Source organism: Clavelina lepadiformis, chromosome 7 (genome assembly GCF_947623445.1).
Source record: "Clavelina lepadiformis chromosome 7, kaClaLepa1.1, whole genome shotgun sequence".
NCBI lineage: Eukaryota > Metazoa > Chordata > Ascidiacea > Aplousobranchia > Clavelinidae > Clavelina > Clavelina lepadiformis.
The window spans coordinates 8,766,727-8,777,607 of record NC_135246.1 but is presented as its reverse complement, the minus strand read 5'-3'; the positions used below and the strand labels follow the sequence as shown (position 1 = coordinate 8,777,607).

General features: G+C 36.9%; 2 protein-coding genes across 3 annotated transcripts in view; one reads left to right on the top strand and one right to left on the bottom strand.

The window, feature by feature from the left end:
* The first annotated feature begins 34 nt into the window (after positions 1 to 34).
* On the top strand, positions 35 to 4,136 carry LOC143464503 (uncharacterized). The gene is made up of 8 exons (XM_076962295.1): positions 35 to 296; positions 494 to 543; positions 627 to 905; positions 1,131 to 1,212; positions 1,345 to 1,544; positions 1,679 to 1,733; positions 3,066 to 3,428; positions 3,579 to 4,136. The coding sequence occupies exons 1-8, from the start codon at positions 184 to 186 to the stop codon at positions 3,877 to 3,879; spliced, it is 1,443 nt and encodes a 480-aa protein (XP_076818410.1). The 5' UTR covers positions 35 to 183; the 3' UTR covers positions 3,880 to 4,136.
* The window catches only part of LOC143464499 (uncharacterized), a 54,587-nt gene continuing 47,730 nt past the window's right edge, over positions 4,025 to 10,881 (bottom strand). Inside the window, exons 73-86 of one of the 2 annotated variants that reach the window (XM_076962284.1) lie at positions 10,745 to 10,830; positions 10,321 to 10,448; positions 9,969 to 10,149; positions 9,673 to 9,844; positions 9,157 to 9,389; positions 8,364 to 8,538; positions 6,876 to 7,035; positions 6,621 to 6,786; positions 6,291 to 6,479; positions 5,733 to 5,898; positions 5,374 to 5,642; positions 5,032 to 5,193; positions 4,833 to 4,947; positions 4,025 to 4,754 (exon numbers count right to left, since the gene is read on the bottom strand). In XM_076962284.1, coding sequence (XP_076818399.1) covers positions 4,531 to 4,754; positions 4,833 to 4,947; positions 5,032 to 5,193; positions 5,374 to 5,642; positions 5,733 to 5,898; positions 6,291 to 6,479; positions 6,621 to 6,786; positions 6,876 to 7,035; positions 8,364 to 8,538; positions 9,157 to 9,389; positions 9,673 to 9,844; positions 9,969 to 10,149; positions 10,321 to 10,448; positions 10,745 to 10,830 — 2,426 coding nt within the window. In that variant the 3' untranslated portion in view covers positions 4,025 to 4,530. Of the gene's footprint in view, positions 4,755 to 4,832; positions 4,948 to 5,031; positions 5,194 to 5,373; positions 5,643 to 5,732; positions 5,899 to 6,290; positions 6,480 to 6,620; positions 6,787 to 6,875; positions 7,036 to 8,363; positions 8,539 to 9,156; positions 9,390 to 9,672; positions 9,845 to 9,968; positions 10,150 to 10,320; positions 10,449 to 10,744; positions 10,831 to 10,881 lie in introns of those variants that run through there. The other variant, XM_076962285.1, reaches the window with a different exon arrangement.

Below are 10,881 nucleotides of genomic sequence, written 5' to 3'. Positions count from 1 at the left end.
ATATATACGTTGTTCGTGTTGTGTTCCACTTATGGCCCGGTATAGGTTCTTGCGATGTCTGTTGCAGCTTCTATGACAATAGGCTGAAGAGAAGGTCGAATTGCCTGCATTTACTGGATCAAAATTGTAATGCGCTTGTGAAAGTGTCGTGAGTTTTTTGGACATCAGTTATTTTCTAAGAACATGGATATCAATGAGGTTCTCCTGCCTTTAAATTTAACTTTATTACTTTTGATGCTGTTTTTATGGATTTTCATAGCCTTTACGTTACATCGTTGGTACAAAGACTGCGGAAGGTAAAATTCAAAATAACAACCCGATACCACTTCGTATATGGGATGTCAGTACAAATAGCATCTGCGATAAGTGTAAAAGAGTAAACAATTGTGATATTACATAGTATGTTATATGGTTAATATAAACAGAAAAAACGCGATTAATTGAACCTGTTGTAATTATTTCAGTCCATAAACTTTCTATGTCTCTGTTTCAGATTCGAATGGCTAAGTACCGTCTCACCGAGAAATAAGATGAAAGAACACGGTGCGAATAGGAATGTCAAAGTTTTGGAATTAAAACTTGTAATCGATTTAACTTTTATCTTAAATGAGGTTCTTACGATTTAGAAGGCGGCCATACACTTACAAATGTTTGCGTGGAAAAGCCTCAGATGTTTCGTCCAGTAGGAGCATGTGGAGATGAGCAGATTAGCACGTCCAATAAATTATCTTTGTCATCCAAGCATTCGACGTATAATGGGACGGAGACAGACATTGAAAATGAGGTGTTGGATAAAGATACATCTAACTGCACTCAAGCATTAGCAACCGACTGTCTTGCGATGACACAGGAATCTGATCCTTATTATCTTGCTGACGATATTGTCGAAATTAACTTATCAAAAAGTAAGTGATTTATTATTTGGAGGCTAGCGCTGCTTGCAGGTTAGCGTAATTGTACTGACATATACAGTAGATGCAAGCTGATAAAACCAAATATGCTTACACACAAAATCTTCTTACTAGTTTGTCTTTCATCTATGTTTACAGTATGTTTATTAGTACAATCTATATAATCTAATTAATGTATAATAATCAAATTAATCTTATAATCCATGGTTATTAATACAGTTCCAAGGCAAATTTCTCGCAAACAAGCATCTGTATTTAAAACGAGCAGCAAAAAAAGACAGTATTTTGAAAAGCAAGAGAGGTGGTTTTAAATTTATATGATTAACAATATCAGGATGGTAATAATATTTGAATTAAAAATGATATGTTTCTAAGTATCTAATTTTCAAAAACAAAAGTAAATTCACAGAAAAAATTGCAAGATTTATTATAGCAATTTTTGTGGAGCCGGGAGAGAACAATACGACAAACAAGAAGATGCACCTTTAAAAAATGCCGAAATGAGCTGTGAAGGTAGTGACTCCCACAACAAGAAAATATCCGACACTAACTTTAATAATGTGCCACACAAAGAAACACAGCGCTTAACTCAAGTAAACATGAAGAACGATCGTTTCGATAGCTATACAACAGGTAAAAGGCTACTCTAGAACTTTATTCGAATACAGTAGTACATTGGCAGTTATTGTATATTTTTTGCGATTACTGTATATAAAATTTTCATTTTTAACCCAGTATCTAAGTTATGCATTAAAACTTTCATTTAGTTAACCGTCGAAACAACAACTCGACTGGGAAAAATTGCAGTGTCCGTTTTTCCAGGTAATTTTTAAAAATTAATTTTTCCAAAATTAAATCGATATTTTAGTGAAACGTGAATTTACTCGCCTACAAGTATCATCCACATCTGTGTGCCAAAAAGGCCCTAAAATATGTTTTCTTTCACATAATCAAATTTTGCCCGGGTTTGTTGTGTGGTACCTTATGTAGAACAGCTGGAATATCAAAAGCGACCGAACTTAAATGTTATAACAGATTAACCTAAATCTAACCTAAATCTACATTCTAATTTAAATGTAATCCCAATAAAATGTTAAATAGCTAATTTCGTATTTTTGCATGCTCACTCTCCTGACTAACCTAACCGCCTATCTTGCGATCACAACAAGCTGCATGATCTACATACTGTAAAATAGTTCGAACATGAACTTACAATCATACTTGTAAAATAGTTCTATTCATACTTAATCCAAATACTTGAGTCATTCCTATCGTTTCTTTTATTGTGACGTAATAAGAGACGCCATCCACGTCATAAATAAACAATAAAATTGCTATTAATTGCCACTTATTCATGGCAATATCTGGTAACTATAATACATATTAGCACAAATCCTTTCGCCGTTATATATACTCACTCTTTGATTTAACGCCAACTTGTGTTTGGATTTACCCCTCACTTTAACTAAATTTATATGCTGTGATGGTACAAACTAGCATTATAAAACTGGTACTGTATTAACAGTGCACTACACGTCTACTGTGATTCCCTGGTAACCGGTAGTTAAGGGGCTGTAGGCCCATCCGAAGCCCTATCTAAAACAATGCATAGTACCATTTTTCAATTTGAATTTGCTTGTAAACAAGCCCGGTCACCTCGCTGAGTTTTTGTATCCGCCGAGATGTAGGACAAAAGGACTTAATGCAGTATTTTGAACAAATTCTCGTATCTGGAATTCTCACACCAAATGCTTCAACTTTTTTCCTTGTATTTTTCCAAAAAATCACCCAAAAAGCCTTAACTTTGAACCAACACAAAACGTCAACTTTAGCCTGAACCTACACTCCGCACACGCCATAACAACAACAAACCTTCACGAATTAAGGTCACGTACTCACTGGACCGGAACCATTTATACTTTTTCTATAGCGACGTCTTGCATGCGACCTTCGTCACAATCGCCGTGTTTCCGTTTTAAAACTGCTCAAAATGGTACTACAGGCCCTTCAGCCACGGGGAAAATCCATCACCACAAAATTACATTTTTGCTGTGTCTTTTGCACCACTGATTTTTTTATATGCAACCTAAATTCGGTTACTTTTTCCTGTGATTTTTTGAGTGTCGTTTCTCTTGCGTGTATTAAATTAAACAGGCATGCTGGGGATTTGCATATCATTGCAAGAAGTAAACATTCTGGAACCAAACGTCATCCACCAGATGAATATCAAGCAGCGGCCAACAACGATACCCGTGACAGCGAAACACGTCATCAACCGCTACCACCTCAAGGGAACATCTACAGTTTTTTGGCAAAAGCTCGCAAGAACGATTTCTCCGACCGAAAATCATTGCAGAAAGTCCAGAAGCAATTTCTAGTTCCAGAAATTTCACTTCCCCCAACACCAAATGCCTTCACTGAAACGCTTGCTATCACCGCCAATCCTGATTATGTGGACATGGAAGAGTTTGCCAAATTTGAGCCGAACACAAGCAAACAAGTTAGAAATGTGCCAAGGTAGGCTGCGCACTTTTTTATCTTTATAAGTTTCTAAAAATGTTCTATTAATTGCAAACATCAGTATAGTTGTCTACCATTTCGGCTATTTAACTTGACAAGGAGTACTTATGTTATGAAGTGAATTTAGCCATGGTAACGTAAATTCAGGGTACAATTAAGAAGAGGTGGCATGGAGCAAAGATATACGCCATTAAGAAGTCAGAGGGGGAAACGACGCTCAATGTCTTTTTCTGGATTCGAAACCTCAACAGCCCACGTTCAGACAACTCATTTTGCACAGTACTGCCAAATGGCTGCCTTGAAAGAGGGTGGTTCTACTTCACGACAATTTCAAGAAGACGTGGTAGTTTCCGGTTTAAATATGATGTTGCCTTCATCTGAAGTAAGCGCAACATGCGAGTACGCGGAAATGAATCTCCGAAACGTCAGACCAGAATCCCAAATGTGATCAGACCAGATTCAGCAATTATGCGGGCCAGTGATACAACTTTCCTCACAACTTTCAAAGGATTTGTAGGGTTGACTATAAACATTAATCACAGCAGAAACAAAACTGATATCACGATAGAATGAATTTTATTTAGCTTTGCGAAGAGTATTAAATTTTAGTTTTTCTTATCAATTTCTTTTACCCATGTATCGAGTAATCTATATAGAGACATCAAATATAAAAGAGACTTTCTCGTTGTTTGAAAAGCTGATAAAAGTTTTTAGACTGATTAGCCCAAAGCAGTGCAAGTAAATGTGTCGGCTTCCGTCTGTATTCCTCGATAGAACATAGACTCATTCACGTTGGTCAGATCCTAAAGTTACCGGAAGGTTACATAGTAACTGATTAGTTGTTTTGTTTTTATGACCTGGTGCCACAATTGTATTAAAAGCTGTTGCGCACTACTCTGCTTTCTGCAAAGGAGAATTGACTACGCAACGAAAGAAACAAAATTTCACACACGTACACATTTTTCCAGTTAAATAACAATTTGTACTAAAGAATTTATTACTGGTGAAACTACACCCTACACTTACAAGCTAATCGACATCAAACCTATACCTAAAAAGGCGTTGGTAGCAGTTAAAATCTAGCTATAGGCTATTGAAGTTAAACCGCTTGTTGAATACTGCGGCAGGAAAGTTTGAAATCTTGGTCCTCCGTTTCATCTACAAGCTCTGCTTCGAGCTCCTCTAAAGTGACTTCGGAGTAAAACTCCTGTTCAATCATTTTCACTCGATCCATCAGGGCATCAATACGGAGCTCGAGGACTTCCTCAGGGCAATCTATATACACCGGAGAATGCGCCGTGTCCGACTCCTGTTCTTCTTGAGCTGGTACAGGTTTAGTGTTAGTTGATGAAATCATGAAGCAATTTTAATTGATACAAAATTCAAGTATGTTTGACTCACAAGTGATTTCCAACATAAACTTAGGTGCGTAGTTGTAATAGCAGTTTGATAGTTGCTTCATCATGTATTCAACCACTTCAAATTCGTTTGTGGCGCTTTCCATTTCCGCGCGTGCCTGGATATAATTAAGTTATTACGGTTAACCCGATATAATAGATAAAACGGAAACTGAATTTTATTGTTTCAACGAACAACGTACCTTCTTAATGCTTTCATCCAATATAACAATGAACATGTTGAGCAAGGCGATGGTGAGCACGCCAGTAAATGCAGTGAAGAAAAAAGGCCCAAGCAGTTGATCAGCGGTCTGCAGCTCAGTAAAATCGAACCGACCGAGAAGCATGGAAAAAAGTTGTTCAGCCTAAAAATTCTTATCTTTACATTCTATGTATTATACGTCCAGGTCTAGTTGAGTACGGTATGAAAGTGATTGCAAAGAGCCTGACATTCGTGCTAAATTACTGAGCTCTTTCAAGCAAACTGACCCTAATTTGACACCTTAGAAATCAAACCCAATTGCCAGTGCACAATAAGCACTTACAGTGAGAATATGCGAGCTATAGGGATACATCTTCTGCTCAAACCAAAGATGAGCCAAAAAGTGAAAGGCAATGAAATAGATTCCGAACATAATGGTAAAAAATAAAACTGGTTTTGCAGCGTGCTCCAACGTCCGGGCCAACAGACGTATACGCCGATTGAAACGAAGAAGTTTGCTGAATTTTATTGTAGACAGGAACAGAGTAAAGGCCATCAAATAAACGAAAGTTTGATTCCATAATGTCACGTATTGAAAATTGACAAACTTTTCTGGAAGACAAAAACAAAGCATGTTTGAGCAACAGGCGAAACCCAAAACCAGCTGGTTATGTTAATATCATTCGATATAATCTTACCAACCTTTGTTCACGTCCTCGGTTAATTTGTTCAAGGTGATGTTTGCGTGAATTAGGCGCAAGGCATAGAATGCAATTGCTATGAGAGTTAATAACGCAACAGAAACGTCCAACACGTTCCAAAAATTGCGAAAAAAATTTTTCTTTTCGATTTTAATTGACTTGAACATCTGCGCAAATACATAAAAGTACGTTACAAATTCATTATAACCAAGAAAAGAAATCCGTGTAGTCTACCACGGTAGCCTATGTAGTATGTACCCTGCATGATCAGCAGCGCGTTTTCAATAAAGCTAATTAAATGTACTGTTGTCGTAAGATCGTATCAAATTTTGACATGGCCTAGAAAAACTTTCGACCGCTGGAGCTGAGGTTCTTCAAATCAACCTAACCTCAACACTTCTGCAACTTTGGCACATACAAAGTTTTTTATAAATAACCTACAGATAACTCCGAAACAAATGATGGAATACAATGAATAAACAAGAAACCATAACCCTACTGGTTATGTGCTTTCTTTTAGAAAACCAAGTTTAGCGAAAACGAATGTGTGCAGTATTACCTGGTAAATATTGTACGCCAGAGCGATGACAAGCAAAACATAGACAGTAATGACAAAGTATCCTTTTCCATCGATGAACTCGTACAGTCGTATCGGACAGAAAGCTGGATATGCGAAAAAGGCGCCGTTTGGCGAACGCTCCAAGAGCAGCATGGCCGAAGCAAACAAGTTAATGTTGGCGTTGTACACCTAATATTCGGAAGAAAGTGATTTTGATTAAAAGAAAGATTTCTAAAAAGGTTAGCAAAGTAATTTCATAATAATTGCTATATTGAGTGTGAGAATGAAATATGAAATATCATAATCATTTATGCGTTGTAGGCTACTTACTGTAAATTCCACAAATATTGCTGCAGTGTATCTGTCTATCCAGTTTTCATTCTTCAACTGATCCAACTTAATTCGACTTGACTTAGCGGTATTACCAAGTGTAACAGCATATCCACCACCATCGTACCAATTCAACAAACCGTTGTACGGATATCCGCCAAGCTCCCTGCAAAGTTGGAAAGATAATGCAAAAAAGTTGACTTTTATCCAGTTCTTACAATCTTGAATTTCCCCTTTCTCCGGGCTAATACTTACAAAAGGTTCTGAAATTTCCACGGATCGTCGCTCGAATTGGTATAGCCAGTTGCGAGTTTCCAGCCTGACGTAAAGTCACGTGTCTCCTGATTCCATATTGCGTAGCTGGATTTGCATTCCCGTTTAATAAGAGAAAAATTGGCAGGGGCTTCGCAAGGACCTTTTATAAATAGAAGCAAACGCAAGGACGGTACTTGTTAAAAACTATACCAGTTAAAAATTCTCTTTCAAAATTTGCAGAATATAGGGTTAACGATTCAATGTTTTGCTAATCATGGAAATTTGAATTATATATGAATTTGAAACATGAATATGAATTTCCACTTTTACATAGTGTGGTGTTCTAGTAAATCTAGTGGGTGTAACTAGGTTAACGTCTGAGGCGGGATCGTGAAATCATCATAATCATGCAGTCATATAACATTAGGAAGTTCATTCAATACAATTACATTAATTAACCCAAACACTGAAAATTTAATTATCAACAGAAACATTAAATTTTTGAATTTATTTTGCATTACTATCTGTTAGGTAGTGGGCTTACTCTGGTAAGACAATTTACAGATATTTAATACAATTATGTGTTCCAGTACAGTGTACCATCCACCCTCCAGGAAAACAAAAATCGAGAGTTTATTATTCTTAGTGCTCTTTCAGTGTTTACTCATATCAATATGAGGGAGGGGAAAGTCAAAAAACTAGCTGGCCTTATATGAAAGAGTACCAGCAGTTGCCAGTAAACATACTGGTAAAACGATTTTTAATACTATGTAGTTGTTAAGCAGTTGTTGCCAAATTTATATCGCAAATTTAGCCTCTTGTTATCACGAAGATGGTGATCATAATGATGTCACATTTTCAAAACAATGTGATTGATGACTGAGTGGGGCTTGCATTAGATATGGTTGTAGTGGTAGCCTAGCTGACACGTTTTGGATGAAATATTTTCCCATAGGTAGGTGAATAGTGTTTGTTATCAGTTAAAGCATGTCACAAATGACAGCACAACTGGTAAAGCATTCTTGTTTTTACCACAGTTACCTGCACCGGACTACGCTAGAGCCAAGACTGAACACCCAACACTGAATTGTACTGTGGGTTAACAACTACAATAATCAGTACAAACAAGCCAACGGTAAGCTAGTTTAGGCTTATTTAACGCAAAATGTTCATGTTATACGCGTAGGTACGCTTTTATTAAATGTATTACTACTAACTTATCGGCCACACAAAACCATTCTATTCATACTTGATCCAAATACCTGAGTCATCCCTATTGTTTTTATTGTGACGTAATAAGAGCCGCCACCTTGGTCATAATTAAGCGATGAATTTGCGTTCTTTGCCACTTATTTATGGCTACAACTACTTCACCATTACATATTGGTACAAATCCTTTATCCAGTAAATGAACTTACAACTACTATTTAATTTAAGGCCAACATGTTTTTGAACTTGCCCCTCACTTCAACTTTAACATATAGTTACCTTCCTCAACCCGTAACTGTCTTATCCTAGCAGGTCCCGTCACAAACGTTTCCCTATTGCTCACGTAACGCGACTGCATCCATGTGATTCTTTTACCATTGTACCACACCGAGGCGTGTAAACCAGGTACAAGCGATGAGTTGCACCAAGCCCAGAAATCATCGGAGGTACGAACCTAGAAAAAAAGTAAAAATTTGTAATTTGTGGCAATGCTCATACTTTGCGTTTGGTTTACGAAACAACGTCGATTTGTATGACAAGTTTTTGGCGAATGCATTATTATCAGAAGGTTTCGATTAATATGCAAGAGCTGAGAGTTGGCAGTTGAAAAGTTGTAAAAATGAAATGTATGTAGTATTTTGAAATACCAGAATCAGGAACAGTAACTTGGGGATAACTTTCATTACGGTGGATTGAGGAAAATATCTGTAACATCCAGAGCTTTTTACACTCGATAAGAAAACCGAGCCTGTGATAGACCAGAAAGAGAGTTAAGCAGCAATTGCCTTTTTAAATTAGAATAAACCTCGACAAATGTCCTCGAGCACGTGACGATTAGTGATGGTAAAGAACATTTTTTTCAACAGAAAGCAGTAGGTGCACTATACAGTTGCAGAAACAGATTCAACGAAATAAAGTAATTATAGTGACTCTGAAGCTGGACCTTGTTCATTGCGTAGAAAAACCAGCAGTGAGCACGGTCAATTAAAACTAAGCAAAATTGTTTGTGATGCACAGGTGTCAATCACGGTTCTATGCAAAAGAAATAGAGTCTATACCGCAACATTTTTACCTGGTCAAGTATCGGTTCGCCCTCTGCCAAAAATATATCCGACAGTGAACGGTGGAACCTGAATGATTGTGGATCTTTTGAACTGTTCACTGCAGTCAGCATGAGGATGAGGTAAACCAGGTAAATGCAAACATCGTGTATCGTTTTCACCATTACTTTGTGCTCGTGTCTTTTCCTGCGGGCTTCCTCCAGACATTCTTTATTCAGAACCTCCGTTTTTTGCCGCATTTGATCTGAAATTTTTAGAAGTTGTTTCGCGCATAATCACCAACTTTGAGTAAACTTGGTATTATGAAACAAAAGCAGATTACGTTTAGAAAAAGCGATTAGGCATTAATCACACGTGATTTCTTTAATTTGAGTTTGATTTGCTTTATTAATCTTGTCTTTGGTGCAAAACGACGTGCCTACATTAACATCAAAATTTGATTGTTTGAAAATTCAATAACATCAGCAAAAATATTTCACTTTTCATGACACAGTTCACAGGTTGTTTGTCAATAGGGGATAAAATACCAATTTCATCATCCATTGGACACTGCAGAAGCCACTCTTCCTCTTTACGCTTAAACTCTTCCTTATCTTCTTCTGTTTCTTCAACCTCTTCATCTTCACCAACAATTTCTGCTGCTTTCTCTTTCGCACAGCGATTTATTACGAACGAAAAAAAAATCGCTCCTAAGATTACCTAAAAATGTAGAGATAAGTGATCAATGTTTGATACAACAAACTTTAATGCGAGAAAGAATCCGCGTCAAATCTATGTCATAGGTGTCATTCGGGTTTTATTCTATAAATAAATATATCATTACTTTTGCTGGTTGTATGACAAAAATCGACTGTGTAAGAGACATGACAATAGACAAGAGCCAGTCATTGGACCTTTGTGCGCCCCAGTCAACGCTGTAGAGGAAAACAAATGTGGAAGTTGCTAAGACAACAACAGCAACAAGAACCCAGTTGACGTAGACAACCCAGTGAGGAAACGTTATCCTGGAAAACATGCAATTATGCCGAGTTTAGCAGAAAATTCTAATTAGAGTCGGACAACCCTATGAAGCAGTTTCGTATTTCTTACAAAGGTAATCAGATGAAATAACAAAGCCACTTATGAGATATCATATGGCATGAATAAAAAGGAACACCCGATTATGGCAGTTTTACCGTTTTGATTTATTTTCTTCGTCTTGGTTTGCATCTGGTTCAAGCGAGACCGTAGATTTATTCAGGACTTCACGAACATTTTCATGAGCGTCGACCGTGTCTTCTTTTGGACGAATTCTCCGGAAAAGCTGGATGCAGCGTATCATTATAATGTTAACGTTGACAAAAACTTACTTGTATCTTTAATGGGTGATAGTAGATAAAACATTCGCATTTTTTCATAACAATTTCAGCAACGCACGATAATGAAAAATAGTGTAAACAATTAACAGCAAACACTAAACACATGCATAAAATAGTGAAAGATTTATAATATCAAGAAGAATTTTTTTACAATGCCATGCTATGTCAAAAAGTACTTACAACTAAATATAGATGAAAATATAACAAAACAAATCGAATTACCAATCAGAAGGTGAAGTACCTGAACTAGAAGTACATTGACGGGAACTACTATTAATGATGCTTCAATACTGATCAAAAGCTGCTGGATAGTAAACTTAATTGGACCTGAAAAAAGCAAAGCTTAGCAAAGGCAACAATATGTTCCAGAAAAAAAAT

Bases quoted from the DNA above. Each gene is read 5' to 3' on its own strand.
- LOC143464503 (XM_076962295.1), top strand. From the start codon at position 184: ATGGATATCAATGAGGTTCTCCTGCCTTTAAATTTAACTTTATTACTT. The intron at 906-1,130 runs GTAAGTGATTTA...TTATTAATACAG, and splicing joins CGAAATTAACTTATCAAAAA to TTCCAAGGCAAATTTCTCGC. The intron at 1,545-1,678 runs GTAAAAGGCTAC...ACTTTCATTTAG, and splicing joins TTTCGATAGCTATACAACAG to TTAACCGTCGAAACAACAAC.